A 13,116-nucleotide genomic window follows, 5' to 3' on the forward strand; every position below is an offset into this window, starting at 1 on the left:
CTACCCAAATATATATATTAATCAGGCAGACACAGAGGTAGTTACATTTTCAAAGTGAACAGTTCAGAAAGAGAAGATAAACATAACATCTTAACAATAAGCAAACACGGTTTAAAACAGAAAGCAAGCAGACTGCAATTCCATTTTACTTAAGACCATATACAGCGAGAGCATATTACCTCTTTCTCACAGTTGGAGTTAAGGGTAAGCATAGCCATTGGGCTGTTGGGCGCGCTGCTTCCAGTTCCGGGCGGCATGACATGATCACCGGGCTGGTTTGGACATGGCAAGCTCAGGGCTTGGTTGGCATGTTTATTTGCTAGAGTGGTAGAGAGGTACTGCTTTACCTGCTGCCGCTGGGCTTGCTGAATATGGTACTTGGTTGGATTCTCAAGGTGAGTCTGCACCTGCATGACACAATTGAAAAGTGCTTTATTGTTTTACAACATCATGATACGTGCCGTCGACTTGAGATATATATTTGTGACATACACACCAGCTAAGCACTTGATTTGAAGTACAAAGCTGTGCAGCTCCGAGGGTCAACAGCGCTTCGCTAATTCACATTCGGTGGCAAGAAATCAGTTTATGAGCTAGCGTTTCAATAACTGACTTATTAATGGTAACCAAAGAAGTTCCACTTATTTTTTTACAACATGAGATTTCTCACTGAGGACCAATGCTCAGGTTTTAGTTCATACAGACAGTTATCCATTCAGACCTTCAGCTACGCGACATTTAGTTTTCACTGAAATACGGAGAAACAAGTTGCACTGCAGGACTCATTTTACTTCTTAGTAGCTACCAATTAAAACCAAACAGTATGGATTGCTACCTTTTATCAGAAGTCAAGTAACCAAGAGCTCAAAAGGTTTGATTTTTTTTTTGGCTTTGGGTTGTTTTTTTTTTATTTTGTTGTTTTTTTTTAAAGTAACACATTGGTTAACAAAAAAAGAAAACACCATTATTTTTGCCTACAAATTATTTATATCTCAGATATATGGCCCAAATCATATACAAGTAAGACAGCCTGTTTATAAACACATTATGCAAATAAGATGCAAGAAAAGAAGTGTTTCAGTTCAGATCAATCACTGTCCTAAGCAACAGCTATTTTTGTATTTAAGAAACTTTTCAGTCCTTAGGATTTTTTTTATATACGAAATACGAAAAACCTCATACGGAAATAGTCTCACACAACCTAAATAAGCAAGAGAAGAAAGGCAGGTTTTTTCCATACGAAATTTTCACCATATCCTAGAAACTCTCTGTCTCTTCTCTTTGATCATTAGTGTTTTTATCAGAAGGTAGAAAACAACCCAAATATAATTATACTCTTAGAAGATTCCATTAAAGTGAGTTTTGCTGTTACAAGTGACCATGTATGCTCCCCACTTATTTATGTGGAAGAAATTAAATAAAGCATACTAGATCGCAGATTTCCTGTACAATGTTAAGCCTTCTTACCAACAAGTTGTAAAATAAGTCTGCAATAACAACTCACCTGATAATGATTATACTCAAGCATTTCCAGCATACTACTTATAGGTTGCGAGAGAAGCGATTGCAATATCCTTTGCTCTATGCTACTCCAGTTTGAGGGATTCACATATGGAAGCACCATAAACAAGCTACCCCAAAACAGCAGAAGCAACTTGAATGCCACTGCTCAGACTTATAGTAACCTACACTCATTAGCCATGCATGCAAAGAAACAAACAGTTCACACAGGGGCTCTTCTTGAAGCTATGCAAGTTTAGCCCTGAGTATTGGTATTATTTTTTTTCCCTCTGGCTTTGACGTCATGCTTTTTCATAAACATAAAAGGACCTTTTAAGTGATGGGCTATCAAAGTCAGATTGACAGTTCGCTCAAGGCTAATTCGCTATTCATCTTTCGTTCCAGTCATACTAACAGACAATGGTATTTTTCTTTAGCAGTAAGGTTAAAAGTTTTTAAGTACAGAGTAAGAAATAACTGAACAAATGTCCTACGGCCCTCATGCATATCCCCTGGCAGTGGGGTGCACTGGATAAACCCATGCGGCTACACAGTCCTATCTTCAGCTTCCAGGCTGAGCAGTCGGCTGCCCTGCCCATGCAGACACCAATCCACCCCGGACCTGCAGCTGAACACGAAGGATCTGAAGAAGCTCTACCACATTCACAGCCTCCCTGGTGCTTCAGAGACCGTTAATTCTGTCCCAGCCTACCACTAGAAGAGGCTTTCCAGTTCAGGAATGGTTGACAATGGGCTAAAGCACGTCCCAAATACACTTATCTGCACTTGTCACGGTGCTGTGCACAGTTCTACACCTTCCAGAACTTACTTTTTCTTTCTATCCAACACCTTCACAAAAGCTCATACCCAAGCACAGGAATCAAAAGCTGCTCAACTTGCATTATTTTCCAAAGTGTCTGCTGTATAGGGAAGCACACTTAAGATAGTGTTTCTAGAGAGTTTAATCTGATTTGTTCCACTAAATCTCAAGACAACACAATACAGAAGTCTGCTGTGATAAGTACAGCACTTGCTTTGTCAGTCCTAAACTGTGTTATCAATTTTCCTATCACCAGCGGTAAGAGTTATGCTGCCCAGATAAGTCTATTTTTCACTTAAATTTTCATCTTCCGAGTAGATAAAGTTATCAGTAAACGAGTTATTTTCGTAACACTTATCTTTGAATATGTTATTTTAAAAACAAGCCCTACTTGTCTGACAGAATTTGCACATTTCTTTTCCTCCACAGATACCATGGCTGTTCTCCCTTGACCCTGCCAGGGCAATGGGATGGAACAAAGCCTCTCCCCTCCGCTCCCACCTCCTACCCACCCTTCCAGGCTCCCAGGAGATGGACCAGCAACATTCCGAGATCCACGCCTCAGCTGTGTGTCATCAAATATTAAATTATTTATAATATATTCTAATATACTGAACTGACTCTCCTACATGTCAAGTTTTGAATCACACACTGCCTAACTGACATAGGATTTTTGTTGGTAAAATACATACTTATTTCACAGGAACATACCTTCCCCAAGACTTTGTTGTATTATCCTACATTAGAATAGCTTGTGTTATTTTGCTACTCTATTTTTTTCCTCCTTTTGGCATTTTGTTTGGTTTTGGGGTTTGTTTTTTTTTCTTTGGTTGGTATGGTTTGTTGTTTTTTTTTACTGTGCTGTGCTGCCCTCAGTGTGCCAGGGAAGGCAAGGGAAAAAGGTTGTGAACCTTAAATAAAGAGCTGCATTCCTTCTTAAACTTTTCAGTTGAAGATTTCTACTTAATACAGATGTGTAACTCTTGTCTGAGAATTTTAAGTAACTGAGAAGTCTGTTCTCTTTGGTTCAGGGCAACAGATTTCAGCTGCAATTCAGAAGCTATTGTGTGCTTTTTCTTTTCCTCCTTTTTTTTTTTTGGGGGGGGGGGGGGGGGGGGGAGGGGGGCGGGGCGGGACACACAGAAAGGGTAACGGGGGGGAAGGAAACTGTCTTCCTCTGCCCACCCTCACAGTGAATGTAACAGCTAGATAAACATCGCTGCATATTTGCACGCAGTATAACTGCAAAGGCAAATTATAATCTAGTCAGTTTAATTCCTATCACACCACACAGTCGCTTTGGCTCATGGAAAAGGTATATCCTTCTGTAAGTGTTTGGAACACAGTTAACCAGTAGATCACGTTTTCATGTAGAATCAACTCTTGCTCCACATGGGCAACAAAGTGACTCTGAGGAAATTCATTTACTGTCAGGTCTCTGGGCTTCAAATCACCAGAAGCGGAGAAGATGCTCTATTGCCTTTACAAAAAAACCTACCAGAAGAACCAGTCATTACACGCTAGGTACGCACCGTTCTCCAAGGATGTGTCACCTTCTCACACGAGTCTAGTAGTGAACCAAAGAACACTGAGAACTGCTTTTTCTGTCACTAAATTGCTCCGAAACGATGCAAAGGAAAGATTCAGGGACTGAACATTTCCTTTTAATCCACAGCTGGTCAAACATACTTTCACATTTGAATACAAGAACATACAATTTTTCTCCAGATGGAGAATACAGCCTAACTGCTCCCACAGTTGCATGTCAGTGCAACAGGACAGGAGATCCCACAGGATGGAAGCAGCTTCACACACATTTCTTTTTGGACAGATGCACCAGTTTCAACTACCAACTACTCTGGCCCAGTGTGAGGCCCAGCAGGCTACACAGAAGGCATCCAAGAAACTTCAGTTTGATTATTTGTTGTTTCACTTACTGCCCTCTTGAGCTGCCTTACAAGCTCCATCATTGAAATCTGGTGGGGGCTACCTTCAAGAACTCAGTGTTTTTTGTTGAGACTAACTCTTTGGCCTAGAGCATCCTCTTCTGCAGTCTCTACATCAAAGAGAGCCCAATGTGTCTACTTGGGTAAACGTCCCAAGATGTATCAGTCACGGTCAGCCTGTAGATAAGTCATAAGGCAGCCTTACTCTTTGACAAAATATCTCACAAGCAAAGAGCTGCAAAACAAACCCTAAACAGAAATTCCACTGCCCCAAATTTGAAACTGTGAATAAAAGCTTTGACTTAATTAAGATCTAATTTTGGTCTTCAGCCCCTTCTTGCATTTGGGGTGAAGAATAGTTCTTGTTGTTCTTCCAAACTGATGAGACACGAAGTACAAGATGACAATTTATTGGTTTGGATACAGTCCTGAAGAAATGAGTCTGAATGGGGACATGCAAGAAAAATGGAAAAACATGAAACTACATCCTCTGTATCCTCAACCATCTATCTCCAGGAATCTCAACCCAAGCTTTGCTGTAACATTACTAAACTGAGTAGAAAATTGGTTTGGGGGCATTTTGCTATTGGCAAGCAAGTAAAAAAATGGAAGAATCATCTGCAGAACTCTGGAAATTATTTAAGACAAATTTAGCTGCTTTTGCCATCTTATCACACCATGGTAACAGAAGAATTTGGCTACAAGGAGCTACAGATCAAGGATGGCCAAGTGGCAGCCCACAGCCCGAACTTGGCAAAGGAACCCCTGGAAGAAAGCTGTACTTTCAACTGTATTCAGGTGCATTTTCAATCTGCTCGGTTATCAAGGTTCTGCTTACATGGGTAATACAGAATAACACTGCCTCAAAGTAGAGGCCCAGAACTGGTTTCATGTTAGAACAGCCTCCAATGCCACCTCAGCAGCATCTCCACTAATCTCCATGGGCTGGCTCCATGCACAGTTAGAACTATCACTGCATCAGGTATTCCTGCACTACGAGTCTCATCGGACAGCAATTCAAGCTCCATCCATTCTTGCCACGCTGACACTGAGCTAGTAGGCTGCTTCTTGAGCTGAAGCACTGAGAAAAACAGTATGAAGAAATCAGTTTTACTGTGCCCTACAAGGCTGAGCTGGGCTGGAAATTTTTGGATGGAGCCACACTGATTACTCAGCACTCATCCCTCGCCCTTTGGAATATCCTGGAGAACAATGTTATCTCAAGCAGGGGAAAGGTTTTCTCATACCTTCACTAATCTCAACATCTGACTGCTAATTCCAGTGCATACATCCAGTTCAAGTATCTGAGTAGGGGAAAAACAGTTCCTGATAAGCTGCTCATTTTCTTCCCCATCACAGAAACAATAGCAATAACCAATATACATAGAGTAGATTTTTCCCAGCCCTTGGGTCTAGAGTCAATCAAGCAAACATTTAATCAATGGCTTTCACTTGCTTTAAGCATACACACCATATCAGTAGGAATTTTAGGTGTACTTCAGACTACGTTCTTCAAAATCCTTGTATTATATTACACATCAGTGACAGGGCTACTGAGTAGACCCATATACTTCCTTCAATTTGAAAAACTAAAAATGCTTCCTATTAAGGTCATCAGGGGCTCAGGAATTTAAACACAAAGCACAGCTGTGTGCTTAAGCACAAATATCTTGGCTCAAATAGCTCCTCTGTATTCAGCCAACACAAGCAACTGAAACAATACTTCTGATACTTGCTCCTCCTGGCAAATCTTGCTGGCAACCACTCAGGCTTAATTTACTAATAACTTGCTAACAACAGCAAGAACTTGGGACAGTGCTACATGGCAACAGATCAATACAACCCCACTCCCAGTGGGTATGCAGGGACCAAATCCCTTTTGTAGAGGCACACAGGAGAGTTCACTCTTGGGCTTGGCCAATGCGTTTTGCATAGTATAATCAAGAAACTAAATGGCTAATGATTAAAATAATGGGGAACTTACACCAGAATAATAATAATAAAAAAAATAATCAGTAATTAGCTCTGGCTTTACTACCAATCATCCTCTTCAAGTCCAGAGAATCATTTAGGTTGGAAAAGACCTTAAAGATCATCAAGTCCAACCATAGTTGGAAGTTGAATAATTGCTGTAGGATCAAGCTTTGACCCACCAGTACTTCTGGATAAAGGTCATGAGGCTAAGTTAGTTGGCCTGGTTTACTTATATACTTATGAATTTGTCCATGCATGGGTTTGGTTTGAAATGGGTAACTGCAGGAAGCAAGCACAAATCCAGCATATCTTGTGTTCAGAGTATTTCTTCAAGCTAGAACACTGCTTCTTGGTTTTGCCATCTCAGTTACTACTGAAAATCACAATATGTTGCTTGTCACATCTCCAAGTACCACTGCTTTCAAGCTTCTCTTACCATCCAGGGAGAAATATGAGAAGAATTATCTATTTCTAGCTTAGGTGCTGCATTATTAATAAAACAAACAATACAAAACACCAAAGCACCCAACAAAAACACCCACTCAAACAACACCCCCCCCAAAAAAAAACAATCCCCTTCCCCAACCCTCCCCCTCCACTGAAGTTATAAAACTCTGAAGTACTTAATAGTTGTTCTACTCACTTATGGTCTTTCGTATAAGTATTGAACAATTTAACATGTAAATTCATCGCCAAAACTTCTGCAGATATCCACACTACTACTCGCTTACTCATGTTCCCCCAACATTCGTGTGAAGCAAAGAAAAGGGAGCCACGCCAAGCAGAAAAACCATCAGGAACGAAATGTTAAATGAATTTGAGGAGAACAAAGCCAGTTCTGAACTAGCCACACTTGAAAACGAGATGTCAGAGCAGGACTTGTCCACCCTGAGGATGGGGATCATGTCCCACCATCCAGGCCTCCTTGCCCCTCCAGCCCCAGCCACCACCTGGCCCCAGGACTTCCTTTGCCACCTCCTCATCTTCTCCACTTTTCATCTCACCCTCTTTTCACAGCAGATATCACACCGCCATCGGCAAAGGCCACCACCACTCCAGAGCCCCCAGCCATCCCTGTGTGTGGGATGCACCGTGGGTCCTGCCTAGAGCTGGCACCATGCTCAGCCTTTGCCGCACTCAGGCCTAGCCGCTCAGACAGGAACCATCTGTGCAGCCCAAACAGCTTCCCCTGCTTTCCTCCTCCCATTTGAGCTTACAGGACACAACACCCGTTTCCTAGCAAAAAGCAAATTGCTAAGAACCAGGCCCTGGAGTTAAGTGGTGACGACCTCCTGCATGCAAAGCTGAAGATGTCCCAAATCCTCCGTTGGTGCAACACAAGTGACAAGAGGCCATCATGATGCTGCTGCTCTGGGCTGCCCGACTCCTCTGGCCCCCAAGCGCTGGGAAGGAGCATATTCCCATTCCCCAAAAGACACAGAAGGAGATTCTCCTCACCAAAAACATCACTGAACTTTTCTGTCAAAGTAAAGCCAAATCACTTAATGCTTCATTTAAGTAGAGATACACTTGGGCACAGGGACACACCAGAGATTGACAGAGGACAGCTAACCAAGGGGGAAGATGACTTTTCTCCCAACTGACACCCCCTCCCTCTTTTTTGCCTTTTTTTTTTCTTTTTAAATTAAAAAGACCATTTGTTTCAAGCAAATTGCCTAAGGACTTAGAGTTTATAATTACAAATAAAATACTTTTTGGTCAATTTTCTCATTTCAATAGAACTTTTTGTTGCTTAGACAGCTAAATGTCATGAGATTTTTAAGAAAGGTTAAAATTCTGTGCCATTTAACAGTTAATGGTACCCAAAGAAAAACGATACAAAACCACATCCACTGAAGTATGCTGCGAGGGCTACAGGCTTCTGCTGGGTCCACTCCACCAGAAAGCCTGTTCAACATGCTACTCCAAAGCTGCTTTTTGAAGCTGCTTCAACCCATCACTTTCAAGGATAAAAAAATCCCAACAGCAGCAGCAGCAACAACAAATTGTTCTCTAGGACTTTGAATAAAAACAGAAAGCTCTATAAACAGGTGCCTATGCTTTCAGGCCAGCAGGAAGAAAAGAATTTAAGGAGAATGGCATAGGAGAAAAATAATCAATTAGTGCCTCTTGCATTAAGAGTGATTTATTCTCCTGAAGTTTTCTAATCCAGGTTCAAGACTCTGCAAGTCATATTCACTACAGCTTGATCCACTAAGCCTAAAAATCCCGAAGACCATAAAAAACTTCAATTATTTCATTAAAATATTGATCATGGGTTTTACCGTAATTGCAGGAAGAACCCTTCAACCACCCAACTCAGAGCAATCCAAATAACCAGCCAGACAAAGGTTTAACTCATTCTCGAAGACATTTTCCCACATGCAACATTCAAACAATAAGCAACGGTATCACATTTTTCCCCCTAAGGACATCAGTGGCCTGAAGGAGCTTCACATGAGAAGTTCAGTCCTCCTGCTTCCTGAAGCCTTTCTAGTCCTCCAAGATGGAACAGCTACCTCAGTTGAAATGTAATCAAAATTAAGTTGGTAGGGTTGGGATATATCATTTCCCATAGGGCCACTGAGAGTTTAATAATAGATAAACCTATTCAGTAACTTCTCCAGCTGCCATTCTCCCCTTCCCTCTGTCTTTTCTAGATCATATTTGCTCCCCTTTCTCCTAGTCCATAACCCAGGAAGAGTGGCCAGAAGAACACTGACCAGAAAAAGCCCGACAGCAGGAAAAAGGTGAAGAGTTACTTGTATTGACCAGGGAATGACATGCAGGATGAGCCGATTCCAGCATTTTACCTTAGGACATACCCAACACAAGGAACCAACATCAGTTAGCACAAAAAAAGTCCCTGATTACTTAACTCAGCCAAAAAAGTCCCTCTGAACTTGAAAATCAAGGCAGGTATAAGAAAGTTATTTAAGATCTGGCATCATGATTGCAGTCTAAGTGGATCCAACAGTCATCTTCAAGCACAAATAGTTATGAAAAAGAAAAGGCACATTGTACAGAATGAGCATCATTTATACAACTTGGGGTTGTTTTGCCCATCACCAAAAATTCCTCTGCGTAACGTGACTTTTTATCCAAGGGAAAGACATGAAGCAGACAAAAAGAACAAAGTTTTTATGGATTAGTATTTAAAAACTGTGCTTTAGCTATAGAAGCACATGACAACAGTATCTAAGGAAATTAAAGAGAGGTTAGCCAAATTTGCTTAAGGCGACAGGAATTGATGTAATTTGCAGGTTAGTGGCATGCTAGCTGCCGTTCCACAAGTGTGGCTTTCAGACAGGATTTAGTCCTCTGAACCCCTGCATTTTTTTTGTTAAGAAACCAGCATTTCAGCTGTTTACTTCCTAACCCACATGCCATAAATTTTTATTTTACACAGTTACTGAGAGGATACCAGAAAGCACTGCAACACTTTTAGGACAGACAAGTAATTGACTCCATAAAATGTCAGACACACACCTTTTGCTATGATTTCACCTACCCCAGGTGCTTCAGAGCGTAAATATTTTATGACTAACAGGCAACAATATCAGCCACACAACTGCATCTGACAGGCAAGTTTGAATTATGGTACTACGACAGTAAAAAGCTTAATGCAAACATCTCATATTTACGTCGACTTCTGCCATCCTCCTCTCATAAGGAAGCTGGGCAGCACTTTCATCAGCACTAGAGGGTCTGAGATTGCTCACAGCAGGACACAAATGACTCTTCCTTACAGGACCTGTCAAAGATGAAGTTGCGTCCAAAACCTCTTGCAAGACCTGGCATAGAGAGAGACGTGAACTCAAGAGGGAGCAGAGTCATAGGACTACGGACATTTCAGCTGCTCGAGAGCCCAAAGCCAGTACAGACAGTCTGAAGCCACCTCTGCTCCCAGCTTCCCCTTGCAAAGCCTTTCATAGCCCAAGCACAATCATCCACCTTTCCTACAGCCCAAGCAACACCAAGACAAGATTTACCAGACCACTCTAACACAGTTCACTATCAACTTGAAAAAGTCCCTTTAGAGAGGTAAAAGTGTTTGTCCAACCTTATCTTCCTCCTAACGTTGTCAAGAACAGTGTTAGCCAGTGCCAGCTTTGACTTGCAGTCACGTATTTAGAGCCTGAGCAAGACTATCGGTTACATTTCACAGAGGTTACTAATCCAGCCACTGTTCTAGCCCTCAGTAACCCCTGCTAGACCTGCATAACAGAGTATTTCACTTCCAGGTCCCCGTTTCACTGCAAGCCTGCTAGAAGAACCGGTGCCTTTAAATGACTTCACCCTACTGCATTTCCCATGGCAGGGAAGAGGTGCAGAATACCGACCCTTCTCCCCAGCAAGGCCTTGACAGGTCACAGTATTTCTTAAAGCACATCAACTTTCACATGTGCAAGTGAGTTAGAGATACCAGGTATATCTGTAGAGCCCACACCTGAGACAGTATGTGCTTTGCTATATAAGAGGTGGAACATCTTCAAGTCCTGCAGTGCCCTGAGGAGACATTTTCCACAGGTTAGGGGAAGCATCCTTCTCCATACCTGGTTTTGCTCAGGTTGCTCGTTTATCAAATGTGAAGAATGCTGCTGATAGGATTGGGTAAAAATAATGGCATATTTTGTAGAAAATGAACAAAGGAGGAAACAGAAATCAGTTTTATACAAGGTGTTGAGTAAAAAAAGTGATCAGAGCTACGCTTCAAACAGAAGGAGAGACAGCACACGCTGACTTTAAAATAAAAATCCGTATTACCAGCTTCCTAGAGACGTGGATTTGCACACACAGAACAGGACAGGTTGTTTGCTTGTTCAGACTTCAATAACTATAATTCATAAGCTTCAAGTCCCCATGCCAAAAGCAGATTTTAATGCAGTAAATCTACTTTGCCCCTGCATCGAGTTCTCTTAATGTGAAAAGTCAGCGGTGCATGACACACAAGTGAAACAGAAGCTAAAACAGGCTATTTTGCCCAAACTGTGAATAAAATGTATCAAAAGGGACAAAACCCAACCTGTTACTTTCACAAATTTTAAAAACCCATACCCTCAACACTAGTCTCATTTGTCACTATGAGGTTTGTGAAAGGTTGCTCAATTTTATAGTGTATGAGATTCAGTTTCGAGCCAAGATAACTTCAAACACTAAGGAATGTAATCTTCGGCACTTTGAGGCTAAGCAAGAAGTGAGTTTGATTTAAAAGTCTTTCAAGTCCACAACTCCAGCTTGTGAGAAAGATTTGGTGTTCAAAATATTGCCTGTGGGCTACTGAAGTACTTATTTACAAAATTTCAACATTCAGCACTGAAACACAAGATAGGGAGAGCGACGTGAAGATGGCACTAGATCAAAATATGTCAAACACCCAAAAGCCACAAACAGGAACAGTTTTATCCTTCTCCTTTTTAAAAGTAAAATCTATTTGTAAACTCAAATACAACTCTTGGATTATTATGTTCAAGGCGGGGTCCACCCACAGCAAACCTGCTTCGGAGGCACACTGCATATCAGAAGGACATCTAACACTTGTTGCATACTTAGTCTAAAAATGATCTAGGTGAAAGACTGCTACGCTCATTGTTCACATAATTACATGGGCACTGTGAGGTTGGCAGTGTGCTCTCAAGGTCACTTACAAAGCACATATCAAGAACATGCCACCAATCACGACCCAAATGTGAAAACGAGAAACAAATACACCAAGCCCAAGCAGTGGTACGCAGTGCCTGCTGGAACAGCTAGGCCTGTGTATCTGCAGAAAGGCTTCCTATGGGAACTTTTAAAGAAGCGTCCAAAAATAAGAGTGAAAATAATTTCAAAAGGACCATTTATTTTAACAAACCACGTCGCAACACACTGGCTACAGGACAAAGGACACTTGTTCTGGAACACGCCTGTTTTGAGGCTATGCGCTTTACGACAAATACACTGCACCATGAGAAAAAGTTATCAAAAGAAAGAAGATTTTGTTAGTTCAAAACAGTTTTAAGCTGTTAACATGCCCTGAGCTTCTACATGTCACAGTTAATAAAGAATTAGAAAGACTTAGCTGAGCTCTATACCACTTTGCTCACTGCCAATGATGTCTCATGTCAGCCCCAATATGGAAGGCTTGAATAACCAGAAGAATAAAGCAGTCTAGATACATCCTTTTTATTCACACTACTAATGTGATCATTAGACACAGCCTAAAGTAATAATAAATCGCTGGCTTCATTTAAGTGAAGGAAATGCAAGCTGGCTTACCACCGAATGGCTTGATTTTTATCCTTCTGCTCAACGAGCTATGATGTTATTTACGACTGTATTAAAACCGACTGAGTTGTAATAAAACAGTTTCAGTACCTCAGAGTGCTTGATCATCATGTTCTCTAATGTAAGATAATCCAAGTCACCTTCATGCAAACTCAACGGGGTACTATCTGAAGCATTCAGCTAAATACCAGAATTGGGATTTTTGGGGGGTCTTTGGCAGGCCACAAAGGTGGATATGCTACTTCTACAGGGTGGCAAGCCACCGCTCTGGCGGAAAATTAACCCAGGGGAACAAATTGATGCCATAGGGCATCAAAACTGAAAATCAACAGTGTCAGAGTTACTATTGAACAGTGGTGGTTCTTCCTAGGGAGGAGCGTGCTAATATTTGACACTTCCATTAAGCAACATTACAAATTTTATTTCCTGACTTCTCACTCACAAAGTAGGTGCCAGAGCAGACATTACGGTAGCCACAAAAGACTAAAGGTAACAACAGTAAGAAATTAAGTATGTTTATTCCACTAATTTTAAACCCAGAAACCACAATGAAACCTAGTGTTTTAGTTATTTCTTAGCTAAAGGAATGCTGCCATAATAATTCTGCAA

At 41.3% G+C, this 13,116-nt stretch overlaps 1 protein-coding gene across 5 annotated transcripts in view; it reads right to left on the reverse strand.

The window, feature by feature from the left end:
• Nucleotides 1-13,116, reverse strand: part of MITF (melanocyte inducing transcription factor) — a 111,504-nt gene that overhangs the window by 21,428 nt on the left and 76,960 nt on the right. For all 5 annotated transcript variants that reach the window (XM_075095679.1, XM_075095678.1, XM_075095677.1 and 2 more), the window contains one exon: nucleotides 180-407. In XM_075095679.1, the coding sequence (XP_074951780.1) occupies nucleotides 180-407 (228 nt within the window). The remainder of the gene's footprint in view (nucleotides 1-179; nucleotides 408-13,116) is intronic.

Source organism: Phalacrocorax aristotelis, chromosome 6 (genome assembly GCF_949628215.1).
Source record: "Phalacrocorax aristotelis chromosome 6, bGulAri2.1, whole genome shotgun sequence".
NCBI lineage: Eukaryota > Metazoa > Chordata > Aves > Suliformes > Phalacrocoracidae > Phalacrocorax > Phalacrocorax aristotelis.